The following is a 16,205-nucleotide window of genomic DNA, read 5'->3' as shown; positions in this document are numbered from 1 at the left end:
TTTTTCTTAGTCTCTCATCAATGACAAATAATCTTAAAATGTTTTCAATTAGATCTCTAGTCTTTTTCAAACTTCTGACTGAGAGCAAAGCACATGATTGCATTAGTTTGTGAAATGTTGTATATATAATTGCAAAGATATATTTGAAATAACCACAGGAGCTTTAAGCTTTTTATCTTCAAACAGAAATTCTTGAACTTGGAAACATTCAATAAGCAACTTGAAACTCATAACTCCAATTCATGAGGGATAAATTGGGGAGTAACACTATCTTTCCTTGTGAAAGCATAGACCAGATGATCCACAGCTAAAGCAATAAATGTTGAATCAATCAGATAATTGGTTTGGAAGCTTGGTATTAGCCGATGGAATCAAATATTTATTGGAAAATTATATTGCTCTGTGACTGAAAAGAGGACTTAGCTTCATTCACTAATGTTCTCATTAAAGCAAAACTCAGTTTAGTTTATTGTCACGTGTACCAAGGTACAGCGAAAAGCTTTTGTTGCGCGCTACCAATTCAGCAGAAAGACAATATATGATTATTACAATCGAGCCATTTATAGTGTATAGATACATGATAAGGGAATAATGTTTAGTGCAAGGTAAAGCCAGCAAAGTCCGATCAAGGATAGTCCGAGGTCACCAAAGAGGCAGTTCAACACTACACTCCCCATTATTTGACACAGGACCCCAGCACAACACAACTGCTCTCTGCAATTAATTACCAAGATTGCTACATTTTCTCCGTAATATCTATCCTACAGCTGTTTAATGAGTTTTTAGTTTGTGCTCATGAAAGCATCAGCATTATTTTTATTAACTTGGAATCTAACTGACACATCCATATTACAAAAGTGACATTCAAACATGAAAATTCAGATGCTGCTTTTCTTTACCTCATTAGGGTGTGCTGTTTTACAACCTTCACAGGGAAAGCTTCAAGAATCTTGTGCACACAGGAGAACTTCGAGGTTTTTCTAAACTAATCTCATTGCAAAAATACCCTGGCAATGTGACATGTGGTTGCATGTGTAAGTGAGCTGTTTATTGCAAAGTACTACTCAACAATCTGATCTGAAGAAAGGTTATGTTTTCTAACATTATTTGCCTTTAGGCAACATTTCAAGCAGGACTCTAATGCTCAGCACCAAGGCTATCTTCAAGCTAGTTGAACAGTCAATGTACCAGGAAGTAAAAAAACATAATTTTAACTGCATACTAAATTTTCTGTATCGTGCAAATACTGGAAAAATACACATGGAACTCAAACAAAAATAGTAGTACCTGTATGTTAAATCTTAAACAAAAATATTTATACTATTACAAATAATACTTATTTTAGAAACTAATAATCCACAGGTGCATTGGGTTTATTTTTGGACCAGGAGATTATTAAGTAATGAATACACAAGGAACTGCAGATGTTGGCATCTCAAGCAAAACACACTGCTGGAGAAACGTAGCAGGTCAGGCAGCATCTGGGGAAGGAATAGGCAGGTGACATTTCGCTTTGGAACCCTTCTTCTGGCTCTAGAGAAAGGCTTTAGCTGTATGGGAAGGTTCTGAGGAAGGGTCCCAAATCAAAACTTCACTTGTCCGTTCCCTCCAATGATGCTGTGTGACCTGTTGTGTTCCTCCGCAGTTTTTGTTGTGACTTTATTTATCATTGTTTGAATATACTTTTGGTTCTACCCATCTTGGTTTTATAGAGCCTATGTTTACTGAACTGGTGCAAAACTTTAATCTATGACAATTAAGCAGGGAAATGGAGGCATTTATAATGAAGAAGGCAATTGTAACATTTCATTACAGTTAATGCAATTTAAATTTTGCAGAATTTTAAGCAATGATTACTGTTGTGTTAAAGCTGGCTACATTTGTTCGTGGCCATAGCTTCAATTACTTTTTTTGTGTTTGCAGGGCAGGAGCATTTTATACTGCAAACATAACAGAAAATCATAGGAAGAAAAGCAGTCCCTTTTGTAATTAATCCTGCAAAGCAGAATTAGCTTTTATTTATTATCCATCCTTAACTGCCTTTGAGAAAGTTGTGATGAGACACCATCTTGAACTGCTGCAATCCTCTGATGAACATATCCCCAATTGCCTTGATTTAGAATGTTCTATCAATCTTCTCCGTCTTGCGTATGGCGTGCACAGCCTAAAGTAGTATGACAACTTGTACTACTTGATCATATTTGATTGTGCACGCCAGGTTGATTGCATTCGTCGAAACAGGACGGACCACGTGAAGGTTGCAATATTCCATGCCAAAATGGTGATATAATGGTGATAAAGAATGGTGATATCATTCTAAGCCAGGAACGGGTGCAGCTTGAGGTGGACGTACAAGTAATTGCATTCCAATACAGCCTAAGCTCTTTTTTTTCATTGTGTTAGATGTGTATATTTGGGACATGCTGATATGTCGGGTGGCAAGAACTGAATTGACTGTTGTAAAATATATATACTGCAATCACTGTACATTGGTGGAGAGAGAATGGACCTCTAAGGTGGTGTTTGGAATTCTAATCAACTGGACTGCAACGTCTTGGTTGATGTCAAGGTTCTCAAGTGTTGTTGGAGTGGCATTTATCTGTGCAAAGGGAGAATATTCCATCACACTCCTGAATTGCATTTTGTAGATGGTGCAAAGGCTTTATGGTGTCAGGAGGCAAGTCACATGCTGCAGGATACCCAGCCTCTGACTTGCTCTCATAGCCACAATATTTATATGATTGGTCCAATTGAGTTTCTAGTCAAGAGTGCTCTCCAGGATGCTGATGATGGGGGACCTGGCCATGATAATGCCACTGAATGTCAAGGGTACGTGGTTGGAGATAATCATCACCTGGCTCTGTAGTGTCAATGTGGCACTTGCCACTTATCAGCCCATTCTTTGAAATATCTGTCCAAGTGGCTCCATTCTCCTCCTTTTGTCTTTGCAGACCTGCAACCATTTCCATTCTTGCTTTTATCCAATTTTTCTTTACAGTTACATTCAATCTGCTACCATCGCTCTTTCAAAGGGTGCATTACAAATCAACAGAACTTGATGCACTAAAGTCGTTTTCATCTTTCCTTTCATTCCTTATGAATTTCGATTTTCATATTTACTGCTTTACACAGTACAATTCAAGCTTTTCCAGTCTCTCCACATAACATTCGACATGCAATGTCACACTATTCTAGAAAACCTTCTCCACTACTTTCTCTAAGTTTTGCCATCGTTCCAAGTTCAGATATCTGACGATGGCTATATTAAAACAACATTGCTTGCTTGCTTTTGAGTTCGGTGTCCATGGATTTGTCTGGTTTGTTAAAAATATTTACTGAACTTTTTTGTTTCTGTATATATACAATGGCTTGCAAAAGTTTTCATACCCCTTGAACTTTTCCACATTTTGTCACGTTACAACCACAAACGTAAATGTATTTTATTGGGATTTTATGTGATAGACCAACACAAAGTGGTGCATAATTGTGAAGTGGAAGGAAAATGATACATGGTTTTTCAAATTTTTTTACAAATAAAAAACTGAAAAGTGCGGCGTGCAAAAGTATTCAGCCCCCCTGAGTCAATACTTTGTAGAACCACCTTTCGCTGCAATTACAGCTGCAAGTCTTTTGGGGTATGTCTCTACCAGCTTTGCACATCTAGAGACTGAAATTTTTGCCCATTCTTCTTTGCAAAATAGCTCAAGCTCAGTCAGATTGGATGGAGAGCGTCTGTGAACAGCAATTTTCAAGTCTTGCCAGAGATTCTCAATTGGATTTAGGTCTGGACTTTGACTGGGCCATTCTAACACATGAATATGCTTTGATCTAAACCATTCCATTGTAGCTCTGGCTGTATGTTTAGGGTCGTTGTCCTGCTGGAAGATGAACCTCCGCCCCAGTCTCAAGTCTTTTGCAGACTCTAACAGGTTTTCTTCCAAGATTGCCCTGTATTTGGCTCCATCCATCTTCCCATCAACTCTGACCAGCTTCCCTGTCCCTGCTGAAGAAAAGCATCCCCACAGCATGATGCTGCCACCACCATGTTTCACAGTGGGGATGGTGTGTTCAGGGTGATGTGCAGTGTTAGTTTTCCGCCACACATAGCGTTTTGCATTTAGGCCAAAAACCTCAATTTTGGTCTCATCTGACCAGAGCACCTTCCTCCACATGTTTGTTGTGTCCCTCACATGGCTTGTGGCAAACTGCAAACGGGACTTCTTATGGCTTTTTTTCAACAATGGCTTTCTTCTTGCCACTCTTCCATAAAGGCCCGATTTGTGGAGTGCACGACTAATAGTTATCCTGTGGACAGATTCTCCCACCTGAGCTGTGGATCTCTGCAGCTCCTCCAGAGTTACCATGGGCCTCTTGGCTGCTTCTCTGATCAATGCTCTCCTTGCCCAGCCTGTCAGTTCAGGTGGACGGCCATGTCTTGGTAGGTTTGCAATTGTGCCATACTCTTTCCATTTTCGGATGATGGATTGAACAGTGCTCGGTGAGATGTTCAAAGCTTGGGATATTTTTTTATAACCTAACCCTGCTTTAAACTTCTCCACAACTTTATCCCTGACCTGTCTGGTGTGTTCCTTGGGCTTCATGATGCTGTTTGTTCACTATTGTTCTCTAACAAACCTCTGAGGCCTTCACAGAACAGCTGTATTTATACTGAGATTAGATTACACACAAGTGGACTCTATTTACTAATTAGGTGACTTCTGAAGGCAACTGGTTGCACTGGATTTTATTTAGGGGTATCAGAGTAAAGGGGGCTGAATACATTTGCACGCCACACTTTTCAGTTTTTTATTTGTAAAAAAATTTGAAAACCATGTATCATTTTCCTTCCACTTCACAATTATGCGCCACTTTGTGTTGGTCTATCACATAAATCCCAATAAAATACATTTACATTTGTGGTTGTAACATGACAAAATGTGGAAAAGTTCAAGGGGTATGAAAACTTTTGCAAGCCACTGTGTATATATACATATATATATGCTGCTGCAAGTAAGAGTTGCATTGTTATGTTTTGGGACATATGACAGTAAAACACCGAAGTTAGACACAAAATGCTGGAGAAACTCATCGGGGCAGGCAGCATCTCTGGAGCGAAGTAATGGTTGACGTTTTGGGTCGAGACCCTTCTTCAGACCATTCTTCTCTCCAGAGATGCTGCCTACCTCACCTAGTTACTCCAGCATTTAGTGTCTGACAGTAAATAACTCTTGCTTCTTGTCTCCATTTGTAAACCTCAGAAATTTGTTGGGTTTTTAACAAAAGTCTAAATTTATCACAACAAAGATTTCTGTATATGCACTCCCGAACGATTCTGTTCCTGCATTCCTTTTAATTTATTAAATAGATTCATAGTGTTATACAGCATAGAAACAGACTCTTCTGTCCACGGTGTCTCTGCACAAATATCATGCTATTTTACACTCCTCCCACTAAACTGTACCAATACAATTTCCCTCTATATTGTGCTCATTCAAGTACTGTCCAGATGCCTCTTAAATGTTGTTACTGTTGCTGCCTCTAGTAACTCCTCCAGCAGCTAATTTCAGATACCAATTAATCTCAGTGTTAAAAATGTACCTCACATATCCCCTTTGAAGCTCCTCAATCTCATCTTAATTACCCTCTAATTTTAGACACACTTCTAATGGGAAAACCACTCTGGCTATCGATCCTTTTTCTGCCTCACATAATTTTATATCTCCCTACCATGTCACCCCTCGGCCTCCTTTTCTACAAGAAAAACGAATTGAACCTAACCAATCTCTCCATCTATATCTATATCTATATCTATATACTTAAAATTCTGATCTTTGATGTGTATTTGATGTGTATTTATTTGTGTGTGTGTGTGTGTGTGTGTGTGTGTGTGTGTTTGTGTGTGTGTGTGTGTGTGTGTGTGTGTGTGTGTGTGTGTGTGTGTGTATGAATCTGTGTGAATATGTGTGCGTGTGTGTGTGCGTGTGCGCGTGTGTGTGTGTATAATCACATCTTCTCGAAAAAACGACGTGCTAACGGTAACATTTTTACGTATCCCGGTAGAGATTTATGCCCTGGACTCCGAAATCGCCTTATCTGAAAATGTTGTGCTTTATTTCTCGAGTTATTACTGAAAATGTTCAAAAATCAGACAAAAAACTTTGAACAGAAATGCCCGCTGCTTGACCACACGCCCGCCCCGCTCCCCTCCTCCTCTCCCCCTCCTTCTCTCCCCCCTCCCCCCTCCTCCTCTCCATCCTTCCTCCTCTCCCCCTTCTCTACCCCCCTCTGCTCCCCCTCTGCTCCACCTCTTTGTTTCACCCCTCCTCTCCCCCCATCCTCTCCCCCTCTTCTGCCCCCCTCCTCTGCCCCCCTCCTCTGCCCCCCCTCCTCTGCACCCCTCCTCTCTTCTCTCCTTTCTACCCCCTCTTCCCCCCTCTCTTCCCCCCTCTCTTTCCCTCCCCTCTCCCCCCCCCCTCTCTCTCTGTCTCTGCCCCTCTGTCTCACTGACTCTCTCTCTCTCTGTCTCTGCCCCCTTTCTCTCTGCCCTCTCTCCCTACCCCCCTCCCTCTCTCTCTCTCTAGATGCATCTGCGAGTTGGGGGCTATGCGTGAGTGGATAGGGCGGGGATGGGGTAAAAGGAGCGAATTAATAATATTCATATAATATCAAGGGGGGTGGTAATTGTGTGTGTGTGTGTGTGGGGGGGGGGGTGGTTAGTGTGTGTGTGTGACGCTGCAAGCCGCCCACCCCCCCCCCCCCCCCCTGCCCCCACTCCCCAAAATCGCGCGTTGAGGGGACGGGACGCAACAAGTCCCACTTGATCTAGTATAATCTAAGCCTTCCTATCCAGGCACCATCCTTATCAATCTTCTTGACACCTATTAAGGTGATCACTGAATTAACCAACCTTGTCAACTGTGAAGGTTCTTTTTAACAAATGGAGAAACCTATCGTTTTAAGCCTATTGTTAATAAAACCAAAGGGATTTTTTTGAATTGCTGTTAAACTCCAAATGGTTGAAGCAACCCATATCTGCAATGATGGGTGGTGTAAAATCAATTATTTGAATATTTTAACATTGTGGACCAAAAGCTACCTTTGCCATCTTATATTGTATAGCATTTACTCCTGTTTTGCTCCTCCACTAACATCATTTTTTCTGTTCAGACATAATAGCCTGTGTATATTTGTGATATCACAGACTTTGGCTTGATGGTGCACTGATCGTATAAAGAAAAACATGATATAGTGAACAGACAGGATCCCAGCAGCAAGAATTACTTGTATATAATATCGGAGCAATATTTTTATTGACTGACATCAGAAATGTGATTAATGAAGAGCAGTAAAGTATTGAAACACATTTTTCTAGTTAGCCACAAATGATGGGATAAACATAGCCACTAATAATGTTTGTGTCATGTGAAATACAATTATGCTGACTTGTCAACCTTTGACTGCAATTCGGTGGGCATTAGCCACGACCTAATTGCTTGAGTTTTAGATCGCCAACCATAGATGTGATCCCAAAAAGATTCAAATGTTAAGTAAATTGAATTATATTGTTGCTCTGAGAACTAATGCAGGGTCTCGACCCAAAACATTACACATCTCTTTGCCTCCTCAGATGCTGCATGGCTCGATGTGTTCAGTTTATTACTTGCTCCAGATTCGGGCATGAGCAGTCCCTTGTGTTTCCATATTTTTACTGATATGTAACTGCTTTCATTTGTGTGAATTTCTTTCCTCTGTAATTTGTTACATACATTGAACAGTGAGATATCAGTCCCAAAATCAATACTAAAATATCTTGAGAATCACATCCTATTGGATCCCAGCACATTACAGATGTTCTACCCATGCAAACTAAGCAATAATAGCACATTGTTGACAGTGTCAGTATACTAAGTACAGTTTATAATTCTAACCATTTACTAATGCATTTGTTTGTTTGCTGTTTCTACCAGAGTTTGGCCGCCATGCAACACTATGGGGTCAATGGTTATTCCCTTCATGCCATGAACTCTCTGAGCGCAATGTATAATCTCCATCAGCAGGCAGCACAACAAGCACAGCACGCTCCTGACTACAGACCATCTGTCCATGCCCTGACTCTGGCAGAGAGGCTGGCTGGTAAGATACTTATGTCAGTTCCGTTGAGATTTAAGTTTTTCTTAACACTTGAAAATATTCAAATAAGAAAGTGGTTGCATTTGGTTTAGGTTTAGATCTGATCATATCATTTAATACTATAATAAATACAATCAAGTAAAACTCGAGTACAATAGAAAAAGCAAATGAGAAGATACAGAGTGCACATTATAGTTTTCAGAATCAGTGCCAGCTTCATCGACTGTCTTGTATTGTATTGTATTGTATTGTATTGTATTGTATTGTATTGTATTGTATTGTATTGTATTAGAAACATAGAAACATAGAAATTAGGTGCAGGAGTAGGCCATTCGGCCCTTCGAGCCTGCACCGCCATTCAATATGATCATGGCTGATCAACCAACTCAGTATCCCGTACCTGCCTTCTCTCCATACCCTCTGATCCCCTTAGCCACAAGGGCCACATCTAACTCCCTCTTAAATATAGCCAATGAACTGGCCTCAACTACCCTCTGTGGCAGGGAGTTCCAGAGATTCACCACTCTCTGTGTGAAAAACTGAACAACATATTGTATTGTATTGTCCAAGGTCAAGTCCAATGTCAACAATGGGGTAGAGGTGAATTGGACAGTGCACTAGCTTATGGAAGGAACGTTCAGAGGGAAAGTCTTGTGATGTATGATTCTTGAGTCTTGTGATGTATGCTTTGATAATGTCAGCGCTGGCATCAGGACCAGAAGCAGAAGCATAGAACATGCAGCACATTTAACTTGGCTTGTAAAGCTGTTGCTTTACATTTCCTGTGACCTGTATTCAATCCTGATCTCTTGTATTTGTCTGTGTGGAGTTTGCACGCTCTCCCTGTGACATCATGGTTCTCCTCTGATATCCCAAAGTGCATTTGGTGGTTGCTTCACCTCTGCACGTTGCCCTCGGTGGGACGTTGAGAGGTAAAATTAGCAGGAATTTGATGGGAATGCGGGGAAGAATGAAGTGCTATTAGTGCAGAATTAATATCAATGGTCACTCCATATCAGTGAGAACATTGGGCATAGGGTCTGTTTCCATGCTGTATCATTCTATGATTCTATATGTTTGACAACACTGACCAACATTCCACAATCTACACTAGTCCCACCTGCCTGCGTTAGGCCCATATCACTCTAAACCTACCCTATCCATGTACCAATTTAAATTCTTCTTAAAGGGTGCGATAGTACCTGCCTCAACTACCTCCTCTGGCAGCTCATTCCATACACCCACCACCCTTTGTGTAAAAAAGCTACTCCTCTGGTTCCTATTAAATCTTTCCCCCCTCGCCTTAAACTTCTCTTTGTTTAGATTCACTTTGAGGGTTAGAGATGAAGTTTTTTTTTACCTCTCCAACTTGGTCTGGAATGTTTGGGTAGATTTAATTTGGCTATTCCTGCTGAGTGGAATGCACCATGGGTCACAATGGCACCAAGACGGTATGAGGGGAGGTTGGTGCATTAGTTGGTATTGTCCATTCTAACAATTATGTAGATTCATAATGGAAATGGCGGCCTCATCATATAACTTTGTTATTCAGCAAAGGAGATCAAAAATAACTAAACTTGGTAGATTATGGTTGAATTAAGTTATGCTGATAGGTTTTCCCCATCCATAATTATGTGACACTTTTTTTGGACATTGCTGTTTGAATTGATTGTGGGGAAGCTGTGAAACGATATGGTAGATTTTAATTTTCAGAGGTGTTTGCAAATGGGTCTGAGAAGATCAGCTGTCCATTGTAAGAATGCACCAGATTTCCCTTTCTCTAACTTTGAGTCTGGGGAAGACAAATTTATCTGGGAGAGCTTCATTGGCAGATGGGTTGAGGCAGGCGTGCCAATGTCATCGAGGTGGAAATAGGTTGCCAATTGACAGAGAATACATATTACATATCCTGAATTGTGGATTAAATGATTCATGGACTGTGGATTAACTGATTCAGACTGACATAAATAGCATTTATACTGGCTGTCACAACACTGGATAGCACAGGTGCAAAATAAAACAGTGAGCACAAAATGGTGTCATCAACAAACTAATGGAAGGTAACATCATTTACAGATGTTATCACAAAGTTGTCAATATTAGGAGGAGGCAGACAAGGTGTGTCCGAAGAAAACTCTGGACTAAGAGGCAGAGATCTCATTATTAAAGTTGCTCTGACCACAATAACATAGCTAAGGATAGTACCAAAGTACGAGAAATCCTATCAAAACTAATGAGAGGCATAGAAAGGGTGGAAATGTCAAGGACTAAAGGGCATAGCTTTATGGTGAGAGGGGCAATTTTAAAATAGATTGGCAGAGCAAGTTTTTTTTTTAACACAGAGGGTGGTGGGCGCCTGGAACGCACTGCTAGGGGTAGAGGTAGAGGCAGATGAGTCAACATCTCTGGAGAACATAGATAGATGATGTTTTGGGTCAGGACCTTTTTTCTTCTAAACCAGCATCTGCAGTTGTTTGTTTCTAGATTATATTAAGAGACTTGTCTCTCTGTGGTTTGATGCATAGTATGGCAAATAGTCGATAGTTAACTATGTATAGTCCATCTTCTCCTCAATAGGGACAACTTTAAAAGCAAAATGAATAAACAAGAGGTTAAGGAGGACCTGGCACCACCTGATAATATATTCCAGGCACTCACCCTGTGTTTAAAACAAATCTTGCCCTACACATCTCTTTTAAACTGTGTCCTTCTCAACTTAGAGATGTGCCCTCTAGTCTTTGACAGTTCCACCCTGGGCAAAAGGTTCTGATTGTCTAGGAAAGAACTGCAGATGCTGGTTTAAATCGAAAGTAGACACAAAATGCTGGAGTAATTCAGCGGGACAGGCAGCATCTCTAGAGAGAAGGAATGGGTGATGTTTCAGGTCGAGACCCTTCTTCAGACTAATGTCAGGAGAGTGGGCAGGATAGAGATAAAATGTAGTCTGAGACTGGTCGGAGAACTAGGAAGGGGGAGGGGATGGAGAGAGGGGGATTTGAAGTTAGAGAAGGCAATGTTCATACCACTGGGGTATAAGCTACCCAAGCGAAATAAGAGGTGCTGTTCCTTTTGCTTGGGTGGCTTACACCCCAGCGGTATGAACACTGACTTCTCCAACTTCAAATAGCCGTTGCTTTCCCTCTCTCTCCATCCCCTCCGCCTTCCAAGTTCCCCCACCAGTCTTACTGTCTCCGATTACATTCTATCTCTGTCCCGCCCACTCCCCTAACATAAATCTGAAGAAGGGTCTCGACCCGAAACGTCACCCATTCCTTCTCTCCAGAGAAGCTGCCTGTCCCGCTGAGTCACGCCAGCATTTTGTGTCTACCTTCTGATTGTCTACCCTATCTATGCCTCCCATAATGTTATGTACTTCTATCGTGTCCCCTTCAGCCTTTGGTGCTCCAGTGAGTGGCTGGAATGTGAGTGGGTCCTGCTGCCAAGGTTACGAGTTGGATATAAAAACAGCCCTACACCCGTCCATCGGGGAAAGAGCAGAGGGCCATGGGCTTCACTCAACATGAAGTCAAAGCAACTTAGTAAAGGGGTGTAAACAACGCCAACGATTATTAAAACCGCGCCTCTCCCAATAATTAAACTGTTTGTGTTTTTCTTCTCCAACGGCTGTGCATTTCAAGATATTATCCTCGAGGCAAGGTACGGCTCCCAGCACCGTAAGCAGCGCCGCAGCCGGACCGCCTTCACAGCCCAGCAACTGGAGGCGCTGGAAAAGACATTCCAGAAAACCCACTACCCCGATGTGGTGATGAGGGAGCGACTGGCCATGTGCACCAACCTGCCTGAAGCTAGAGTGCAGGTAAAGCGGCCCCGTTTCTGCTGTAGTGCTCCGTCTGCTTTGGACGCCTGGTTATGAAACCTGGTCCCACTTAGGAAACCTGAACCGAAACCTCTGGAGACTTTGCGCCCCACCCAAGGTTTCCGTGCAGTTCCCGGAGGTTGCAGGTGGTTGCCGGAGGTTGCAGGTAGTGGAAGCAGGTTGGGAGACTGACAAAAACCTCCGGGAACCGCACGGAAACCTTGGGTGGGGCGCAAAGTCTCCAGAGGTTTCCGTTCAGGTTTCCTAAGTGGGACAGGGGTACAATCTGCCCATTTTCACCATCTTTAAGCACAAGCACGTAAACAATAGGATCAGGAGGTCTCCCAAGATAGCCAAGGCATTCAACGAGTTTGTGCCTGGCGGGCCTAGCTCAAGATGCATTGTCCCGCATTCTCCTCGCATCCCCTTATTCCTTCACAATCCAGTCATCTCATCAGTCTGAAGCGTCCCGTCACGAAACGTGGTCGAGCGGGTCATGCAGCATCTCTGGAGAAAAATAATAGGCGATGTTACGGGGCGAGACCCTTCTTCATAACTGACCCGCTGAGTTACTCCAGCTTTTTGTGTCTGCCTTCGGTGTAAACCAGCATCTGCAGTTCCTTCCTGCACCAAACGTGGTCTGTCCATTTCCCTCCTGGCCCGCTGAGTTCCTCCGGTATGAGATTCCTTCCGGCATCTGTAATCTCTTGTATCTCCATCTATCCAGTTCGGTTCTGAATACAATCGATAACTAAACCTCGAGGGTGGAGAATTGCATAGATTCAACTTCCATTGAGTGAAGATATTTCTCCTCGTCTCAGTTATTAATTGGCTGGCCCTTTTTGGTTTAAACGATGTTTTTGTGTCGTGTTACTTTGACAATATTTCTGCCGTGGTGTAGCGCGGGAATCATTCGACTTCAGGCGTTAGACTTTAGAGATATTGCATGGAAACAGATGCTTCGGCCCACGGAGTCCGTGCCGACCAGCGATCACTCCTTACACCCGCACTATCCTACACACTGGGGACTATTTACGAATTTACCGACAAACTTGGACGTCTTTGGAATGTGGGAGGAAACCGGAGCACCCGGAGAAAATTCACGCGGTCACAGGGAGAGCCTATAAACTCCGTACACACAGCACCCATAGTCTGGATCAAACCCGAGTCTCTGGCGCTGTAAGGCAGCAACTCCACCGCTGCGCCTCTGTGCTCTTATGTGCTCCTGGACCATAAGACATAGGAGCAGAATTAGGCCGTTCGGCCCATCGAGCTTGCTTCCTGGTGAGCACCCATTTCCCTCAAAAGCCCCATTACATTCCGGCGCTATCACAGAAGAACTTAGCGGGTCAACCATTCCCTCCCCAGATGCTGCCCGAGTTCCTCTAGCCCTCCGTGTTTTGCTAAAGATTCCAGCATCTGCATTTCCCTGTGTCCCGTCGCTATCCCGTGGTGAATCCGTGGAATTATTTGCCACGGAACGCTGTGGAGGACTAGTCAATGGATATTTATAAGGCAGAGATAAATAGATTCTTGATTAGTAGGGTATCAAGAGTTATGAGAGTAGACAGGAGGATGGGGTTAGGAGGGAGAGATAGAAACATAGAAAATAGGTGCAGGAGTAGGCCATTCGGCCCTTCGAGCCTGTACCGCCATTCAATATGATCATGGCTGATCATCCAACTCAGTATCCTGTACCTGCCTTCTCTCCATACCCCCTGATCCCTTTAGCCACAAGGGCCACATCTAACTCCCTCTTAAATATAGCCAATGAACTGGCCTCAACTACCTTCTGTGGCAGAGAATTCCACAGATTCACCACTCTCTGTGTAAAAAATGATTTTCTCATCTTGGTCCTAAAAGACTTCCCTCTTATCCTTAAGATAGACCCGCCATGATTGAATGGCGAGTAGACTTGATGTGCCAAATGACCTAATTCTGCTCCTATCACTTGCAACCTTATGACCTTATCGCTCCGGTTTCCAATGCCATTTCCACCGATATGTTTAATGGGGAGCGCCGAATCGTTACGCAAAGCTGAGCAGTTAATAAACTCTGGCCATTTCTGTGCTCATGTTTTTGTAGGTGTGGTTTAAAAATAGGCGCGCTAAATTTCGAAAGAAGCAACGCAGTCTGCAGAAGGAGCAGCTGCAGAAACAGAAAGAGGCCGAAATGAGTCAGGATGGAGCGAAATCCGAGAAACCAGCCACGGAGACACAGGGCTGCTCAGAAGTCAGCGAGGCACGCAGCGCTGGCGGCGAGCCGATTAACATCGAGCTAAATGTCACCTCGGCCGAGCAGTCAGACAGTGAATCATCGGCAGAGGAGCAGATAGAGAGAGAGCGAGAGTTCAAATCTCCGACAGAGGAACTCAAGCAGGACAAGGGCTGCAGTCCCGACAGCAAAGCGACGGCCTGTAAACGGGGAAGTCCCAAAGCAGGTAAATAGAGACGTCCTCCTCGTTGTCGTTGAGAACGGGCGAGCGGGGAAGGGAGCATCTTTAAGGTGTCTCCGTGTCCTTGCCGCTCCAATCCATTTCCATGTCACAACTTCTCAGTTTGTGGTTTCCACCCAGAGTTGAGAGTATAGCAATTGAACCGAAGTATCTGGATTAGGCGAATTATCATAGAGCCATACATCGTGGAAACAGGCCCTTTGACCCAAAGATACTAGTATCTTTGCTTTGACCTACTTGCCCATGACGGCCAACATGTCCCATCTACACTAGTCCCACCTGTCTGCGTTTGGCCCGTAATGTTTATTAAACGTGGTGATAGAACCTGCTAAATGTTGCGATAGTGCCTGCTAAACGTTGCGATAGAATCTGCTTGCTTTGGGGTGGGGTACCTGCCACTCAAAATGCAAGTATTGTCTTTGAATGATTGATTGAAGGTACAACATGGAAACGGGCCTTTTGACCCGTGTACTTTATAAGCTAGAAATGAAGGACGTGGTCAATTCACAAATCCCCTTCTCCGGGTGCTCAGGTTCTACATTCCACACACTTGCAGGGTTGTTGGTTAATTGGCTTCTGTAAATTGGCCCTCCGTGTGTAGGATGCGAAACTGGGATAACTTAGAACTGGTGAACGGGAGCGCACTTCGTGGACCGAAGGGCCAGTTTTCAAGCTGTATCTTTAAACCAAACTAACCTAAACTTCTTGGTCAGTGTAAACTACTAGCCGTTGCAAATAAGAAACCTCTGCATTCCGACAAGTCGTGTTTAATTTAGTTTGGAGATGCGGCAGGGAAACCTGCCGCATCTCCAAACTAAATTAAACGCGACTTGTCGGAATGCAGAGGTTTCTTATTTGCAACGGTTAGTAGTTTACGCCAGGTTTCTTATTTGCAACAGCTAGTAGTTTACGCCAGTTTTATGTTACTACTTTCTCATCCTCTCCCGCCAAACGCGGGGCAATACACAGAGGCCAATTAACCTACAAACCTTTGGGATGTGGGATGAAACCGGAGCACCCCTCGAGCGTCACGGGGAGAACATGCAAACTCCACACAGACAGTATCCGAGATCAGGACCCAACCCCTGATCTCTGGCACTGCGAGGCAGCAGTTCTACCGGCTACACCTCTGTGCTGCCTATGTCAGTCCTGGCTTCGATTATTACTCCGAGCTGCTTAGGGATGGACTCTCTATGAATGAAATACTCGTTCTCCTGGTTGGAACTAATCTGTTCAAATGTGCGACAGCACTCCCACGCGTAAGGTTCTCCAAGCTGACTACATCATGATTACAAAAGTGTTTGTCGTTTGAAGTGCAAGACACGATATTGGCGAGCACAGGAATTTATCTAGACTGTCTACACAATGCTGCACATTCTTCCGAAATGGCCTTACTTCGCTCACTATTTTTTTTTAAACTGATTCCAGAAGCCAAGGTCACGTCTCCGATCAAAGTCGAACCACGGTCAGAGAGATCTGAAGCCATTCCAGGAAACATAGAAAATAGGTGCAGGAGTAGGCCATTCGGCCCTTCGAGCCTGCACCGCCATTCAATATGATCATGGCTGATCATCCAATTCAGTATCCTGTACCTGCCTTCTCTCCATGCCCCCTGATCCCTTTAGCCGCAAGGGCGACATCTAACTCCCTCTTAAAAATAGCCAATGAACTGGCCTCAACTACCTTCTGTGGCAGATAATTCCAGCGATTCGCCACTCTCTGTGTGAAAAAATGTTTTTCTCATCTCGGTCCTAAAAGATTTCCCCCTTATCCTTAAACTGTGACACCTTGTTCTGGACTTCC

The 16,205-nt window shown here is 43.4% G+C and overlaps 1 protein-coding gene across 1 annotated transcript in view; it reads left to right on the top strand.

The window, feature by feature from the left end:
• dmbx1 (diencephalon/mesencephalon homeobox 1) overlaps window positions 1-16,205 on the top strand; it is a 49,961-nt gene that overhangs the window by 30,929 nt on the left and 2,827 nt on the right. Inside the window, exons 2-4 of the mRNA XM_033028789.1 lie at window positions 7,968-8,133; window positions 11,769-11,947; window positions 14,033-14,387. Coding sequence (XP_032884680.1) covers window positions 7,980-8,133; window positions 11,769-11,947; window positions 14,033-14,387 — 688 coding nt within the window. The 5' untranslated portion in view covers window positions 7,968-7,979. The remainder of the gene's footprint in view (window positions 1-7,967; window positions 8,134-11,768; window positions 11,948-14,032; window positions 14,388-16,205) is intronic.

This window comes from Amblyraja radiata, chromosome 10 (assembly GCF_010909765.2).
Source record: "Amblyraja radiata isolate CabotCenter1 chromosome 10, sAmbRad1.1.pri, whole genome shotgun sequence".
Classification (NCBI taxonomy): domain Eukaryota; kingdom Metazoa; phylum Chordata; class Chondrichthyes; order Rajiformes; family Rajidae; genus Amblyraja; species Amblyraja radiata.
Note: the sequence above shows the minus strand (reverse complement) of the source record. Positions and strands in the feature narration are given on the sequence as shown.